Source organism: Teleopsis dalmanni, chromosome 2, assembly GCF_002237135.1.
Source record: "Teleopsis dalmanni isolate 2A chromosome 2, ASM223713v2, whole genome shotgun sequence".
NCBI classification, from domain to species: Eukaryota; Metazoa; Arthropoda; class Insecta; order Diptera; family Diopsidae; genus Teleopsis; species Teleopsis dalmanni.
The window spans coordinates 61,758,906-61,778,907 of record NC_051847.1 but is presented as its reverse complement, the minus strand read 5'-3'; the positions used below and the strand labels follow the sequence as shown (position 1 = coordinate 61,778,907).

Here is a 20,002-nt window from a genome sequence, read left to right as displayed (position 1 = left end):
AAGTTGATTTTAAGAAAAATATTATATTTATGTAATACATATTTAATAAATTTATAAATTTAAAAGAAAGAACAAATTTATCAATTAACACTCTATTTTCAACCCATTATTCCATTATTGCCAGACACGTAAATGTCTAAGAGAAAAACGGATTACAAATTTAAATTTACTAGAACCAAATTATACTAAATCCTCTTTTAAGACTCTTTTAAGTCTTTATTTTTGTTGCACAGTGTTATCAACCCATCGGTACTATGTATATTACATAGATATTATTAACACCCAGATGTCTGGGAAAAAACGGGTTGCAAATTTAAATGTAGCAGACCTAAACTAAACGAAATCCATCGAAAAAAATTTTTCAAGTATTTAATTTTTATCGCACATCGGTACTATGTATATAGAGATCGATACCATTAACACTTATTGAGATACGATCACTTAAAAAACACAAGATACATATATTGACGCATACAAAAGTTATGTCCCAGAATTAAATATTGTAGTACAATAAAGAATATCAATTTAACTAATATATAAATACTTCAATTTCAAGTGACTATAGAAAATTGTAACTGAATTGGATAAATGAACTATTGTATTGTTTTATTTTATTATTAAAATCGTTTATACAATTAAATGTATAACAAAACTATGATTGTTTTGAAAAGTTAATATTAATCTATACTGTCTCAATACTGGCAATATATCATTTTATTTCCAATGGATCAGAATCCAGTACAAATGTATCTATTCCTCTATTCTTTAAGTTGGTTTATTGTTTGATCTTAAAAAGTATATTAAAAAAGTTTAAGACACACTTCCTTCCTATCAATATTATATTAAAAAAATCAATATCTACATTTAAATAAAGTTTATTTTGGGTAATTACAAGTGATTTAATTGGACAGCTTACAAACAAAATTCATATAAATCTGTAATTATACTGATACTTCATATAAGCGTAATATACTTTGGTACTGTATTTATAATTTATATCAAACAATATTTATTGATTATATATAAAAAACCAAAAAAAAATATGCAATTCATTTTTTGTAAATTTATGATTGTTTTTATTAATTATATAATTTCATTATAACTCAATTCTTAGTATGTGTTAAAGAACAGCTTAAAATGCATAACTCTGTGAAATAACTTACATACAAACAATATCTCCTCAATATTTATTTGATCGATTTTATATAAAATTTGTAAGATATTTTGTATACAAATAACAATTAATAATAATACCTAAAATTAAATATTTCAAATTGTAGAAAGTCTAACATATATTACTTTTTTTAATTTTAATAAAGCCAAAATCTCAATATTTAAAATTAATTTTTTTTTTTTCAATAAAGCCATTCATACTCCATACAAGAACATAAAATAGTTTAATGAATGAACTGAGTGCGATGCAAATTGTTGCAATTTTTATGCACAATTTTTAATTTTAATAAATGTACGTATGAAAACTGTGTATATATGTATAAAATATATGCAATTATTTTTTACAGTCAATGTAAAAATACAATAATAATGCTTAAATAATTTAATACATATAAATTACAACAACATTATGATTATGTTTTGGTAAAACAAAAAAATAATAATAATAAAAAAGAATATATCATATAATAAATCAATTATTGCAAAAATGCGTTTAAAGCTAAGCGATTTATAATTTAAGGTGGAGCTGCAGCCCATTTAAATGATTCATTGTACTCTCAACTCAATGTGATTGGAGCTGCTCTGGCTTGCTGTTGAAAATTTGCGTCCCAACTTTTGTAGTGAACCAACAGCTAAATAAAAAAAATACAAAATAAACAAAATAAATGTATAAACTTTTAAATGAAAAATAAAAATTAAACAAATATTTTTAAATTAAAAAAGGGAACGTCAATATGTGAAGCTTAAAAAATAGAAAAGTGCAACACTAATAATTTTAATGTATATATAAATATATTAAACTATAATATTATTAAACTATGTTATTATTTTGAATTCATAAAAATACTACATAATAAATTTATGTATTTAATTAAAACATTAAATTTTGATATATCCAATTTGACAAATTGAGCTAATTAGATGTTTTTGATGTATTAATCAATCTTAAAATAGATTATTATTAGTATCTCTAAACTTAATTTCATTTTATATATTTTATATATATATATATTATAATATAATATATATATAATATATATATATATTATATATTTTAATTTTTTGAAAATAAAGCAAAATATTGCGTCATTATTAATTTACAAGTTTATACATAAATAGTTTTTTTAATTTACAATATTATAAGTGATTGTTTTAATTTTAATTTCGCTTTTTATTATTAAATTTATATTGTATTTATTATTGTAATTTATTATAAGTTATTTTAGTATTTTTATCGTTTCAATTTATATATTTATTATTTTTATATATATATTAAAGTTAATATAGAATTTATTGAAGAAAAATATATCTTTAATGTGTTTTTTTAATTTATTATGGAGTTTAAAAATGTTAAAAATGATTCGATTTAGTTAGCTTGAGTTTACCGTTAATATATTTGTTTTTTAAAGAATTTTTTTTTTACATTTATAGTCATTTTCTTTATAAGTATCTCCGATAATCTTTGTGGATTATTTTAAGAATCATAAAAAATTTTAAACAATAAACAGTTTAAAAATTATTAATTCAAAACGAATTTATAGATTTATATATTTTTAAACTACTAAATAATTTTATGAATTCAAAATAATAAACTATAATAGTAAATAGCAAAAAATAAGTTTTTTGTTATAAAAAAGCAGTTGGAAAGTGCTGACTAAATTAATTTTTACCTGCATTTAAAGTATTGTAAAATTGTATTCATATTATATTTATTAAAGATAAAAACTATATTCACACAAGTTTATTAGTCCTTGAACACACTAGCTGCGCTAAAGAATTCACATAGTAAAATAAATGTGCCACTACACGATAAAAAACTTTATTAGTATATAAATATATTTTCAAAATTAAATCCCTCATATTTTTTGATTCATGATTTTTCTAAAAGCATAAATATTTATATTTATATTATAAACAATAAATAATTGTGCCAACAAAATTATTCAGGACACAAAATTTAAATATACATACCACCGTAGCAAGTTTTAGTTTATTTTTAAGAATATTGTTGTATTAAATTGGTTTGTTTTGGTTTGGTTTGGTTTTTTAAGTTCCAATATATCCAATATATCAGTACAATTTAGAGAAAATTTACATATAGATTTTTTTTTTAAATTTTGTTATCGTAAGCAAAATAAAAGAAAAGAAAATTTATTTTTTTAAAATAAATTAATAATCATAATAAATAAATTTAAAATATTATATATAAGTATAAATTATACAAACAACGATTTGAATATGTAGATTATGAGCACATTAATGGATAAGTGGCACAGTAGTAAAGAGGTTACGTGGAGTTTAAAAGAAAATTGTTTTATTTTTTTATTTTTCAATATTTTATATATATTTTATTTGTGATGGTGTCATCAAAATGTGTAGAGTGGGGGAATCAAGAGAAAAAGAAAAGAAAATATTTTTTAGGTCCAATTTAATTTTATTATCTTTTATTTAAAATAAAATGAATTGTTTATGATCTGTTATTTGAATATAGCGCATTTATGTGGAGGACTATGCAGTTAACTAGGGCTAACATCTAGAGAATGTCATATTTTCATTGAATTAAAAAAATTTTAAAATGTCTATAGGTGAAATATAAAATAAAAAATTTTCAAATCATATTTTGAGCTAATACTCTACTAAACTTTAGAAATGCAAATTTTTTGAAATTATTTTAAACAACTTTATTGAAACGAATTTCATGTTAATATATGTATATAAATTTTGTACAAATCTGAGTTATAAGTATAAATACAATATAGTTTCTTATATTAATCAATATAACCTTTTTATGATTAGTTCGTTTTTACCTTCTCTATACAAGCAGTTGTATTTATTTATATATATATTATCAAATTTGTTTTGTTTTACAACTACTTGTATGTAATGTTAAAAAATTTTGCAATAAGCCGATTTCAAGTTTAAATCTTTTAGAAAATTTTATCTCTCTATGCTTATATGCTAATTAATTATATAAATTTTAATTATATCTCTATGACTGCATCCGATAAGTTAACTAAGAGGAGGCATTTTTTTAATATTTTCTGTCAAAACTTTTTATACATAAACAATAATAATTAATTTATTGGTATGTTTTAAAAAATTAATAAAAATATTTATATAAATATTTATATTCTCGTTATTAAACAAAAAAGAAAACAATTTACAAAATTTACTTATTAATTATAAAATAACTTTATATACAAATTTAAAGTGAATACAAATAAAACTTTATAGCCAATTTTTCTCAATTCCAATAAAATTATATTATTAAAAATATAATTAAAAATATTATTTAACATTATTTTAATTATATGTTTGTTACTATATAGTTTTAAAAAAACTTTATTGTTCCTTATTTTTTTTAATCAAATCTAATTATCAGTCAAAAAAAATTAATAAAACGTATATTTTCAACATATAACTAATTTTGCTGAAGTTATAGTTGTTGAAGATACGTTTTAGAAAACTTTATTATTTAAAATTAAAAAATCCAATTAGTTTATATAATAAAACTTTCTTAAAACAGTTTTTAGAGACCATCAAAAAATGTTTAATTTTTTATAGTATTTCCATTTAAAAAAATCCCCCTCTTTTTATAAAACTAAAACAATTTAAATTATTTGTATTTCAAAATTTAAAAATAATAGATAATATAAAACTATTATATACTTTGTATATATCTGTAATGTACTCGCCAAAAAAATGTATATCAATACTACATTGTATGCATATAGGAATATGAGTAAAGAAGGTGCAAAAAGAAAGTATTACACTAATTTGTTTAAATTATGTGCACAATTATGATGCATTAGTACTGGCAGCAGGTACAATAATGAATGCGATACTGGCTATGAATGTTCGTATAATATTTATATGTATATATATTTACATATATATTTATATAAATAAATAATTTTGTTTCTTGTTATGTATTTATAAATTTTTAAATTGAAATCGCTTTGTGTTTTTATGTAAAAATGAAATGTTTTCTACAACTATTTCGATTATATACGAGTATATATTTTTAAAATAATTTTGAGAACAATGCAATATTATCGAATCGCTTAAGTAAGTGTATATGTTTAGTATCTGCAGTTAGTTATGTTGTTTCTAACACTTACCGTAGCCTTCACCCTGCAGGAAAAGACGGAAGGCCTCGGCTAATTTATCTGGTTGTTCCTCTAAAACCATTGCACAATCAGATATCTACATAAAAATAACAAGATATTTCATAATAATATACTATATGTTATACTTGTATATGAAAATACCTTCATCCAGGAAGAGTTTGTAGGATCAAGTCGTCCATTTAGAGTAACCGTATCATCAACATGTGGCGATAAAGCACCTGTTATATTAATAACTGGCATTTTAAGTGTTGCTGTTGATGGTTGTGTTCCTGGAGTACCAGGTGGTGTACGTGCAATATTTAAATCATTTCGATGTATATAAGAATTAATAAACATGGCTAAATTGGTTGGATTCACACCACGTTCAAAATGTTGTTTGTACATTTGTACCAAATCATGATTACGTTCTTCTGGATTACGACCAAAATGGTGCCACATTAAATAGTCTATAACTCCTTGTGTCATGCCTTTGGTACGCAAGAAACGCGCATTAAAACTTTGGTAACCCCACTCTATCCAGCCAGACTGTGTTGATACACAATTAATAAGGCATAGTGCCCCAATTTTATCTGGATGAGCCAATGCAAAGCGAGCCAATATATTAGCACCAGCACCAACACCAAGTCCAATAACAGACTTCAGTCCAAAGTGTGACAACACAAATAGTAGCTGTGATGCCAATTCATCCATTGTAGGGTAAACATAACTAGTAAAGAAAGAACAAAATACATTAATATATTATATTTTAACAAAAAAATTAAAATACAAATCTAAAATCTAGAATTGAATACCCTACGAATTACGACTTTCTTAAACGTTGGTGAATAACAAAAACTTTAAAATACAAATGTAAAACCTCCATTACCATACGAATTGTGGATGCCTCAAAAATTGGATAGATTAAGTGAAAAAAAAGGTACATGCTATTTGCAACAAGATGGCACTCTCTATGTTGTAGAATCTCTGCTAATATACAACACAGCTTTATGATAGCCTGGAAGCTTATAACTGTATTATTTACCTATTACTTACCTCTCTCTGTTCTAGAGTCTCTGCTAATATACTACGCAGCTTTATGATAGCCTGGAACCCTATAACTGTATTATTTACCTATATAAATATATATTATAGATAGATATATATACGTATACCATATCTTTTAAATTAAAGCCGGTTTCATAAGTAATAAATATTAATTTCATAGTCAACTTCATTTTAGTTTAAGAAAATATTTCAAAAATTTAGTTTAATTTTAATAAAATAAAAATTATTATTTGATAGCAGATGGTAGACTTGAGATTCTTACAAAATTTAAAATTCTTTACAAATTTTTTAATTTTTATATATTACTAACTAGAGTATTTTTATTATAGTAGCAATATTACACTTATTAGAAGCAAGAAAGTTGCCACAATATGTGCATTTTATATATAAATACAGAAACTAAATAAATAAAAATAGAAATAGAAAAATACTGTATGAAGCTTTTAAATGATTCACAAGAAAACCTATGACAGGCAGGTGTCTTTAAGATTGCTGAACTAATCCGATTGTAACGGGTAGCAAAATTAGTTAACACATTAACACCCATTTACCAGGTCTCTCAACTAAAATATAGCAATCTTACATTTACAAGTAAATTACAATTAATTAAACTAATAAACATTGTAAACGAATCAAGTTTTTAAAAAATATAACAGTCATATATGTATAACATTATCAGTGCTAGGCAAAACCTAGCAAAGTAAAACCTTCGAAGATTTGTGAAGAGCCTTTAAAAACTAATGCCCAGTGCATTAAACCCATAAGCTATAGTAACACAAATACATTAATCATAATATGTCCTTGTCTATTATGAAAATGAATAATATAATATCTAATGCTACAAATTATAATATAGAAGATTACTAAATGTACTAAAGTTTTGCAATTATTACTGTACAATTGTGAAAATAATTTTCCGGCATGACTGAACATTTTGTTTTTGAAATCCATTTATTTTATTACAATCTGTCAGGTATAAATGACAATAAGTAATATATATAAATATAAATCGTAATAATAGTTATTACGATCTAAAGAAAGGCGCGTATGGACTATGCCCAGTGACATATCCATATATATTTAAAATAGAAGTGTGTGACCTATATATACATATCTAAAATGTCTCTCGATGTTTGCCTTCTCAGCCTTGTAAAAGTGTTGAAAGGGGACATCAGGTATGTAACCAGAGGGTTTGGGTGCATATATATGCGATGAGCGTAATTCTTTAAAATACTAGCTATTAGTTCCTTGATTGTCCAAACATGTAATTGTTTATGCAGCTATGACTGAACATGCTTGCGTTAATTGGAATAAAATGGAATATTGCAGTTGATTCAAAAAAACTATTGATAAATAAATCGAATTTTCTTCGGTTTTTAACCTGTAACTCCCTATCAAAGTAAATTTCTAGCTACGAGACTGTGAATAGCATTTAATTACAATAGTGATAGTAAGTAAACATCGTTTGAAACTTTTTCATTGTGATATCAAATTAACACTTATAAAACAAGTGGAAGAGATTCAAAGATTTCACATTATATATCATAAATATTTCAGATAGAGATTTACATATCTTAAATACTTACTCTTCGGGTAAAGTTGGTGCACCTTCTTCTTGTCCAGGAGCGGTAACATGATAAACGCAAAAGTTCTCTAACAAACCACGCATAACTGGATAATTAAAGAAACCCGCAAAACTAGTGGCATCTAAAATATTATGATTAATTGTTATTAAAAAATTTGATGTTCAATTTTTTTTAAATATTTACAATTTAAGCCTAAATCATGATAAGTTACTATAGCTGGTTTCGATGTATCGCCTTGTATAGCAACAAGTATATCCCCTTTATCTGATGGTATACGTCGCTGATCACAAGCGTCAATAATTGAGCCACGTGCATTTGGGAATTGCAACTGAACTGAACGCAATTCTATATCATCCATTGGATCAACTGGCATGGTGCTGCGAAAACGATTAACAAACATTTTACAATATTCTATAAAATATCTCATTTTGAAAAATATATGTTATTCTCTTTTATTTGTTTATATTTTTAAGGACTTTTTTGTTTATTTATATAAAGTTATATATCTGTTGTACATATAATTTTTTTAGTTCTGAATTGAATAACTTTAAATTTTTACATTTTTGAATTTTTGAATTTTTAATTGACATTTTGATTGACAAAAGAAAAATTTTAAATCAAATATTTATAAATTTTAAATAGCTATCTTTATTGTTAAACAATTATTATTGTTTATTTATTAAACAAACACTATTGCTTAACTATTGAACAAAGTATAAAATTATCTATATATATTTTTTCATAGACTAAATTCAATATATAATATAAAATTTAATATAAAACAGTTAATATTTTTTAATGATTTGTTATTTTTTATCATATATAAATTTAAAATATTGTTTATTTATAGCATATTATTAATATTTTTTTTTATTTTTTCTTCAGAACTTTAATAATTTCAACAATGTATCAAACGTAGGCCATCTTAGATACTTTTAACGCCTATTTTATTACGTATGTCTAATGAGTAATTATTATTTTTTATATTCTGTTTTGAGCTGACGCCGCATATGGGTAGCTATAATTATGGAGAATATTAGCTTTTTTTGAAAATTAATACATATAAAAAATTATAAATAATAGAAATATTTTTACGTAAAATACTAAAATTTAAAACTTAAAAATTATTAAAATTATAAATTATAAATAATTGTAATTGGAAGCTACTGCACTATGCAAAAGTTTAACTATGGTCTTAGATAATTACGATGGATTTAATTGTTTAATTTGTGTCAATATATGTAAATATTACATATGCATAAATGCATTTAGTACGGATGTATGCAAAAGATCTATAGCTATGAGGTAGATGTGAAGGTGTTTCAATTTAAGTACTTTTAAATGTTCATACTAGTTTAGTAACTAAGCTAAAATTAATAATAATTGGTTAGAAGGATTGCTTATTACTAACAATATAAATTAAAAATATTTTAAAAAACTTAGTAAAATAAATCAAATTAAATCAAAATTCATTCAGAACAATTTAAAATAAATTAGTATTTAAAATATTTGTATGGTAACTGCTGGAGTGTTTGTACAAAAACTAAAATAGGATTTCGATTTATTGCGGTACACACTCTTTTATTTCTTACCCAAGTAGACGTGCCTCCTCGGCAGTGTGTGTTGGTGCTGATGGCATCTTCGTGTTCAGTGTCTTACCGATTTTGTCCCGGTCTCTGAAATAAATACTATAAACATGCAAGCAAAAACAAATCGATTTCGATTTTCCCCCATTAAAGATATCGTTAAGATACTGGCGAAAAATCGAATATTACATAAACTGAATAATCATAATATATATAAAATAAATTTAATAATCAAATATAATGCTTAATGCGTTTATTTGCTTAAATGTCTAAGAATTAAATTGGTTATGAGTATAAATTAAGCACAGAAAAATTAACGCAAAAATGACAAAAATAAATTAATATTTAATAAAATATTTAATAAAATTAAAATATTTAATATATTATATAAGTAAAAGTATAAATTAAAACTTTTATATACAAAACTACAACTAACACATTTACACTAGACAAACAGAATAAGGGCAAACAAATTGTTTTACATAAAGGAAACATGCTTAAAAGTTGCCACAACAAACTTACTAACAGCAGGCAACAATCAGAAAGAAACAATCATAAAATGGCAGGCAGCGAGCCATGTTTGCCTAAAAATGAGTCAGCCAGGAAGAGAATTACAATAATAACAATGGTCATAAAACTGAAGGCGCCATAAGTTCGCCATTCGAATTGGATGTAGAGAAATCCTTGTACGACAGCACAAGTCCCACCTACACTAATTGACACTTTAGCAATGGCATGAAATGAAAAGTGGAACTATAAGCATCTAAAATACTATATATGTATATATAACAATCCAATCAATAATTTTACATTAAAAAATTGGTATGAATGTTATACGCATTGCATTATGTATATACTTAAGCTTATAATTGAGCTGAGATATATTAGCTACATTTGTACGAAAAAAGTACACAAATATTATACACTATACATATTTATATTCAAATAGTATATTATATCGAAAAATTCTGTTTAAAACGTAATTAGCTATATTTCAATTAGAAAATTACATAAAATTTGTAATTTAAAATGCATTTAAGATATATTCAAAAACACGATTTATACATTTTTTAAACAATAAAAAACTATTATACTGGAATATCATAAAAACTTTAAAAAATAAATTCGTTGAAAAATCTATCTACAATTTACAATCTCTATAATAAATAAAATTTAATACCTGCATATTTTCTTTACATTGAACCCATTTTTAAAGATTTGAGAATGTACTCTGAAAATTAGTGACTTGTTTCGAAAATTTGTTAACTCCCTAATTGAAGTACATAACAAAAAATAAGGCAATATGTACAAAAGATTGAAACTACATCCCAACTCGCCAATTGAACCTAATAAGTAGAGCTTTGGATTTACACGTTTCAACATAATTACGTTATGGTAAGACGTGAGATCCTAGGTTCCAGAAGGAGCTCAGGAAATCAGTAATAGTAGTAGTACGAAGTCATTAACAAATCTGACGGACGCAGCACCAACCTTCATTATATTTATGTCGATCATATAATTAATCAATTAATTACGGTCCAATGTTCCCCTAGAAACGCAATGGAATGAAGAAGAAGATATAATTAACCCTGACACCCTAAAAGCTACATAGGGTTACTATAGCATCATTCGTCGAATCATGCTATTGATATATTATTTGTGATTAGGTCAGTTTTAAAAAGTGTATATATAGAAATTCCAACAGATTACCTATATTACATTACATTACTTCAGAGCAAATTACTTTTATAGTTGTGAACTCTTTTTTTAAATTTATTATGAAGTTTCATTTATATGTCAGATATTATTAAGAATACCTCATCGAGCTGTCAGGTATTTTATCTGTTTAGGGACAGTCATTAATAATAACAAATATATCCGCTTAAAGATCTCACTGAGAACTTCTTTTGCTATGACCACCAAGTGTGATGTGATATGTAACTGACGATATTACATCAAATTAATTTATGTAATGTGTTTAATTAGAAATAGTATTTAATTAAAAACAGAATTTATTTAGATCATATCATATATAATGTATATATCCAGCACTGGCGAGCAGGAGGATAATTGTCTTGGGACACGATTGGGTTGGTGATGACTTGGCAGCCCATCTCAATCCCAATGAACTGCTTGCAATAACAAGAGTTGTAGTTATGCGAAAGGACGCACCTTTAACTTTAACTTAATAACGACGTAAAAGAATCCAAGTTGTTTCGTGGTCTACATCGGCTAATCCTTCACTTCAGTGGGACCACTTGATAGCCGGTGCGCTGTCCCATTGTCCCACAATGTATATATATATATGATCACATCCCCCATTGTAATAATACTGTTTTTAAAAATGAATCACAGTAAATATTTAAAATATTGTTAAGGAAGACTTCTTATATTTCACAACAATAGCAATATAATACGTTTTTTTTCTAATTCGTGAACTCTATTTTGGAAAAAGTGTTTTATACCAATCCAAGAATATGAGATGAGTAATATAAAATGACTAATAGACTTAAAAAAAGAAAACGTAATAAAAACGAAAGCATTTAATTACATAAAAAGATATTATGTATCTATATGAATCTATAATAACAATGCACTGTTTACGTAGTAACAACCAAAACAAAATTTAAAAAAAATCAATTTTAATTGAATATTAAAATACGAATATCATAAATGAATTACGCTCAATTGATTTTAAAAATTTACTATACAAAACTATTTGATACACACGCATTATATTGTATATTAGTAGATACTTATACAGAACTTTTTTTTTATGTTTTAGTACCGAAATTTTCCATTCATTTCGTAGTAGACCGTAATGTCCCATAAAGTAAATAAATTTTCAACAGCTGATAGGGATTTATATATTTTTAAATTCAAAGTTGAGAGTTAATAGTAAAACAATTGCAAATCAACTTTTGAAAACAATTAAATAAAATATAAATACAAGAAATTAACTAAGATAATTATTCATTAATCATAAAAGGCGTTTTTAAATGATAATAACAACAAACAATATGAATATAAACACTGAAAATATTTAAACATGTTCATTCTGGTTCATACCAAACACATTCTGGATTTAACCGGATAGTTTGATGTACTACGTATGAACTCAAGACGATATATTAACCCAATCCGCTTAAGAAATGTACGTAAGCGTTCAAGATAACTCAATCTTATTCGACTTCGAATGGTTGAAAATAAAATTGTTATAAAAACAATTCAGAAACCGGTTGAAAGCGCGGCAGTTTATAGGCCATAGAAAAGGTTCTCTCTATAAACAATTCATAATAACAAAACACGGTAGTACGCAACATATTCTCTGATCTCCGTGTTATTTTTTTTTTTGTTGTTGCGTTCATTAACAAATAAACAAACTATAACTGAAATATCGATTTTACATGTAATTGATTAAACTGAATACGTCACTACAAGCTGAATGAATAGACAACATTTCGGAATATATAATGCACTGTGTACACAACATTAGATGCAAATTAAAAAAAAATTTAAATTTATAATGCAATGAAGCACGTTTCATATTTTATAAAGATAAATTATTCTGACGAGTAGTGCAAACGAGGCAAATCAATAAGTCAATACCAATATAGACTTTAACAACATGTCATGATATATTGAAGTAGATGTGGAACTAAAACTAAATCGGATATTATGCCCCTTTTGAATAAAAAGCTTCAATGGAAGTGAAATCAAAGAAGAAACTATACCTACAATTCATACAAAATTATATACGCAGAATGCTTCCTTTTCTTGCTAAATGGAATAACTATATAGATTCGAAAAACAAAAAAAAATTTAAGGCAGGACAGAAGAGTATTGTCTGGCATTTCTTCGCCTAAGAAATGAAAAGAAATCTACAAGAGGGATAAAGAACATAAAATATTCTTGAAAAATGGACTTATTTTATTTATCTCATAGGAATATTATATAGGAGAATTACAAACAGATAATTATATAAACATATACATAAATATTTAAAAATCTTGTGTATTTGAAAAGAATATTGCATCAAAATTCAACACATTCATGTAACCCGCGTGAACGTGCTTGTCAAATCCTTTTGGGGCCTGTTGAACGGCACTTGATCGCCGAAATTGACAAGTGGTTCCGGGACATAGACGCAGCCGTTTGTGGCATAAGCATTGCGCTTTTATGACTAAGTTTTGGGCATACATTAAGAATATGAGTCACAATCTGCTTCGAATGACTATATGGACACTCTAAATCGCTTTTAGATTTTTGTTTTGTCATTTCTTTGTTGGTTTTGTTATTGAAATGCGCAGTATTTTTAGATTAGTTAGGTGGTCATTTAATAAGAAAAATGAATTGAGTTTTTCAGAGTAAACCTATCTGTAATCAAATCAGTTTTCTGTTAATTTAAATCCCGGACTCGTAAATGAAATTAATTTTATAGTCGATGAAACAAAAAAAAATCTGCTGGAATAGAATAGAAACACAATATTTCCTGGCATAGTGGTATTATTTTCTTGTTATCAACATTTTTAAAAAAATTATAAAAGAAAATTTCTGATCTAAAAAAAAAAAGAAATTTTATAAAAGAATGAGAGAGAGAGGAAGTAACAGTATTAATTGAAACAGTATCAATGTACATGATTTATAATAGAGTTCTTAAATGAAATTTTATCTCATAAGAAATTCTCAGATATAACAATATTAATATTTCAAAAACAATTTATCTTAAATGTATATTTAATATAAATTTTATAAAAAAAAACTTATTACAAAAACGTTCACTTATTTATCTCGAATAAAGTTATTCCTTTTAGAAGAAACTTCGAAAAGTTCTCTCTTCAGGCTATTATGAAATTTAGACAAATTTTTTATAAAAATTATTTAAAAAATGAAAATTTCATAAGGAAAATTACAGAATATTTAAAAATAACTAACCCGAGCTTCGCTTCCTTAATTCCAAACCATAGGTATAATATTATAAAATGTTAACATTAAATCCAAGTTTTTTTTAAATAAGCTTTTGGTATATGATATTTTGGATGTTTTTTGGGTACTTCTTTTCTTTTTTTCTTTTTAATATTTTTAGTTTGGACAAAGGCGTATCTTACTGAATAACTTTTATTTAACATCAGTTAATAATGAATAATAATACTATCACAATAATAATAAAGTAATAATAAAAATTACAGATAATTATTAGAAAAGGACTATTAAACTAGATTCAGAGTAGTTACTTTTCATTTATTATTTTATTTTGAAAAAGACAAATGTTTGAATACAAAATATTTTTGGAACATTTTTAAATTAAGCAGATAAGTAGTTATAAGGTTAATTAATTAAAAAGAATTAATTATTTAAAAAAAATTGATAATATATAAGTATCAAATATTCTTTATTTCAAGAAGTAACATCACAGTAGTCAAACTAGTAGAGAAGCATCCTTTGCCGTCAAAGTATAATTCCTAATACTGAAAACGCCTTAAGCTGGGATACAAAATCATTTTGTACGAATGAACAAAGGAACTAATTTATTCAAAGTATTTAAAACAAAAATTCTGTTATTTAAATATAAAATAAGTTGCTTATTTTAAGGCAACGATTTTATTTATAAAACTTGCTTCTAGAAAAAAGCAAACGAAAGCAATTTTTTTTTGTAATTGCATATTTATTACACTTTTATATAGCATTTCGATATAATAAAATTATTATTATATATAATATACAAAAATTTCATGGTATTTTATACTTTAATGCTATTTAAGACTTAAGCAATTTCTACAAATTTACAATAGACATCAAATACATAATATTTAGTACGCATTTAATACAATTTTCAATTAACATAGAACAGATTTATTTATTTAAGAATCAAAAATAGCTTTTAATAGGTTTTTAAGATAAAAATAATGCCTTTTCCATTAGATAAGGAAATTACAGAAAACTATATCACATACAAAGGTACTACAAATATTGATGAAATAACATTGTATAAATGAGCACAAATGCACTTAACTTTTAATAGCTCTTAATACTTTTAAGCTCTTCAAATATAATATATATGTAAGATTATACAAAGATATAAGCTGCTAATGAAAAGCGTTAATTGATCAGAAGATATTAACTTGTGATTCACGGATTAAGCTACAACAACGCAATTCGCAGAATGAAAATAAATACACTATATTACGATTAAAACTGAAGCAAAAAATTGTTTAAATATAAGAAAAAATACAAAGAACTCTTTCTTGTTATTAAGTACTAAACACTGAAAGGAAATAACAATTAAGACAGTATTAATGTACATGGGAAATAATGTATATAAGCACAGAACAGAAAGTTCTTAAAGTTTAAGCGAATAAATTTTTTCAGCTTCATATCGTTGACCTACAAAAAAAGTAATGACGTCTTTTTGATTCGAAACAACTCAAAAACTAATTAATGTTATCTTTGTCAAAGGAATTATAATTTTTTTTATTTTTTGAATATATTTATAAATCATATTTCAACTAAAGCAAACAAGTGATAAGATTGAGAAGTTAAATGCTGAAGTTTAATTAATTTTGATTTTTAAATATTTACTTCCAGAGACGTTTAAGCTTCAGAAATTTTCCACTTTATGCTTCTAAACAAAGTTTTCATCAAAAAAGTATTTCTTTATTAAAAGTAATTAAATTTTAATTATTCATTATTCGTTTAGAAAAAAAATTGGAATTAAATTTTTTAATTAATTCTTTTAATAGAAGCAAAAGTGCATTTAGTTCTAAGGCAATTATACTTAAGATCAACGCGAATGAATTACAAGAGGAGGAGTTCACTAAAAGGAGTAAAATCCTAATTAAATTTTTTTCAGTATTCAATTGTTAGCACCATATGGATTACTTTTAAATAAAGATCACTGATAATACATTTTTGACAGTACATACAAGCCAGAATTACAATTAGATAATTATTGTTAGATATTATTGTTAATTTATCCAACAAAAACTTTTCGAAATAAAAGTTAATATATTTAAAAAACAAAAATAACCGCATTTAATAAACAGTAACTTTGATAATTATAAAATAATAATTTCTTTTATTAAACAAAAAATGAAAAATGGAAAAATAAAAATAAAAATAAATAATAGTTAAAAATAATTTTTATTTTTAACTATTATTTTATTATGTATATATTTCAATGACAAACTACAGCTACCAGCAAATCAAAATAAAACAGTGGTAATCAATACGTAATAACTTGTTTAGTAATCTAGTTCTCTAAATGGTACGATATACCGGGCAGAACTTAAGAATCGTTTTCAAAAAATGTCGTTACTTTCCATCATACCGTATAAATTTCTTCGCTGAAGCAGCATCGTATCAAGATTGACGACCAACAAAAGCATAAAAGTACGTATTTTGAATGAGATACATACTTAAAGAGTGAAGATAGGGTTAGGTATGTTTAAGAAAGTTATTATTATAGTTCTCTAATGGGTACAATATACCAGGCAGAACCTAAGGTTCATTTTAAAAAAATGTTGTTAGTTTCCATTATGTAGTATAAATTTCTTCTCTGAAGCAACATCGTATCAAACTAGGTAAAAGGTAAAAGTATAGATAAAAGTACCTATTTTAAATGAAATGCACAAAGAGTAGAGTCAGAGTTAGGTATGTTTACGAAAATTATAAGGTAAAGAAAATCCCCACTTTTTTGTCATATATAAATATCTTTTCACCTATTTTATGCATACCGTATGTAGTCATCTGTTTTCACTTCTATCAAACTCTAATTGAGTAAAAATTTGAAATGTAAGTATTTTCAATTTAAAGCAAAATGTATGGGTGGCTTCTTTAGTGCGCACAGTTCTGTAGAATATTAAAGTCTACATTATTTTTTCATAGAGCATTCTATTCGAAGAACGATAAGACTATAACGTAGTTAAATTACTAAATAAAATATTATTTAATATTATTTATGCAATGAATATACTTGTGTAATTTAATACTTACAATGCAACTAGGGAAGAAAAATGCTATTATTTACAATATTTATGACCAAATTTAATTTTACAGATGCTATGCATATTGCTGAGATTTCTATAGTTACTTTGTTCTATAGTACATTGTTCCTTTTACGATTACGTGTTTCATTAAATTTTAAATCTATTTCAAAATTGAAATATGTACTTCAATTATTACAATAAGCATTTTTATATTCATAATTATTGTTGTAATATACATTGTTTATTTTATTAAAAAAGCACCTAACCTTATACTTAAAATATTGTCTTGAAAAAGTGGTACAGATGGCGACAAGGAGTTATAAAATTTAACTTTGTTGGCAAGAACTTTTAAAGCAAAAGCAGCAGTTGGACTCGTAAAAGTACAACCTAGAAATTTTATGCATAAATTTACAAAACAGCTATATTATAATATCCAATAAAAGAATATAAGAAATTTGTTTTAAAGCAAATAACTTAACTTATTAGTTCATGACAAGGTTAATATAAAACAGAAAGCTATGTTTATTTATTTCATAAACTGATGGTCATTACTTTATTATGAGTAATACTGTTTAAAAACAGGGATTAAAGGTTATGATTCGATTATATATATTTTGTATGTATGGAATAATTAATAATTCTATATTGCTTTCTATCAACCGACTATCAGCAGAACGCCATCGGTCCACCTTTAGGCACCACCGGTCCAATATCTTCTTTAACGGTATTAGTTTTTGAAAACATTTTGATGTCAACTCTTGTGAAATACCGAATATTTCACAAGTCTTTGCATATCTTTTCGATCCGCAATACTTAACTTAAGATACACTGCTCTATATACAATAGAATTCAAAAACCTATATATATTTTACACTGATATTAACAATATTTTTAGCTATGTTGTATATAGTTTAGTGCGAACTTTTCCTGTACAAAAGAAGTCTCATAAAACTCAAAAATTATCGCACGTTTTAAAAACATTAAATTTTATTATTATTATTATAATTATCATTATTATTCAAATCATCATTATTATTATAATTATCATTATTATTCAATGTATCTTTTAAAATTCAGCGATAAACAGAACAATTTTTTTCGTTCTAATGAAAAAATCATTCATTTTTATTGAAGTGAAAAAATTGTTATATGAATGCTAGACATATGCTAGAATGCTAATTAAAATTTCACATAACTAATTCTAATAAATTGAAAGGAATATTTAAAAGTAATTCAATATTAAGAGACTAACTCTGTTTAGTTAAGTTTCGCTACGTTCGATTTGACAACTGCCTTGACGTCATAGGCGAATCACGGTTAGTCATAAGGCTAGATATTATATTGGTTTAACATAGCTCTTTAACTGAGATAGCGTTCTTGTTCTTATTAAACTTTTCTAAACTTCTCTTATATTTAAATTTTATTACCGAAAATACATTATTTAAATACATTATTTATTTATTTTATATCAAACAGCTGCTGCAGTTTGACGTAATGATGCGATTTATCTTAAAAACTAAGATGCTGTTTTTTTTTCGTAAGTCCGTACAGGTTTGCAGAATAAAACTTAGCGCATCTAATACTGTTAATTTATTTAAATGAACATTTATTTATTCCTTTAAATAACATCAATTCATTTATGTCATAATTGTAGTAAACCAATGAATAAATTAAATTTTACAAATATGACTAAAAAATTTCAAATACTACAATTCAAAATCCACTTTTTTTCCATTATCCCCTAATATTAAATTTTTAATACAATTTTATCAACTGGACTGCCTCTGTGATTCATTTTTAAGTTATGTACTGAGATAATAAAATAAAAATATTTTATAACTTTAAAATTATAATGGTAAAAGAAAGGGCAAAATTAAATTTCAATTAACTTTATTCATTAAGTTTTAATTTTGAAATTTTATAAATGAATTTTATAATTTATTACAAGAAGTACTTTCAATAAAAGATGGAAAGACTCAATGATTTGCAGGCATCTGTATGCAATCTGGCCACTTTTCACTTAAAAGAAATCTAATATTTTCATTGAAATGCCTCATAGAGATATTAGTCTTATGGTAGGTTTACTTACAGGTCACTGCAGACTAGGGAACCATGCTAGAAGATTACAACTCCCTTTCAATCATACCTGTCGCAACTATGGGGAAGACGATGGAAGTGCCTCTCCATACTCTGTCTTTTCTCAGCTCATTATAGATCATGCACGGCGGCAACACCGTACTTAAAGAGCCCCGTTTCTTGAAGATCTTGATCAATTACAAGATCTCCCATTAAACAGCATTCTAAGCTTCGCCAAAGTTTCTAAGTGGTTGTACGGAAACACAATAGGGCAATATGCCTAAGTGAATCCCCTAGCGATAACCGGTGTAACCGAATATAACCTAACCTACAACAAGTACTACTTATATAATGCAAGTGCCATAGAACTTAAAAAAATATTTAACTTCGCATCCTTAGAAAAATCTTAGGAAAGTCCATAA

General features: G+C 24.9%; 1 protein-coding gene across 4 annotated transcripts in view; it reads right to left on the bottom strand.

The window, feature by feature from the left end:
* Positions 1-1,471: 1,471 nt before the first annotated feature.
* LOC119678761 (protein NDRG3-like) overlaps positions 1,472-20,002 on the bottom strand; it is a 30,564-nt gene continuing 12,033 nt past the window's right edge. The window contains exons 2-7 of one of the 4 annotated variants that reach the window (XM_038090806.1): positions 9,526-9,609; positions 8,117-8,310; positions 7,934-8,054; positions 5,445-6,009; positions 5,295-5,379; positions 1,472-1,805 (exon numbers count right to left, since the gene is read on the bottom strand). In XM_038090806.1, coding sequence (XP_037946734.1) covers positions 1,720-1,805; positions 5,295-5,379; positions 5,445-6,009; positions 7,934-8,054; positions 8,117-8,310; positions 9,526-9,572 — 1,098 coding nt within the window. In that variant the 5' untranslated portion in view covers positions 9,573-9,609 and the 3' untranslated portion in view covers positions 1,472-1,719. Of the gene's footprint in view, positions 1,806-2,843; positions 3,055-5,294; positions 5,380-5,444; positions 6,010-7,933; positions 8,055-8,116; positions 8,386-9,525; positions 9,610-20,002 lie in introns of those variants that run through there. The other 3 variants (XR_005252353.1, XM_038090807.1, XM_038090805.1) reach the window with 3 other exon arrangements.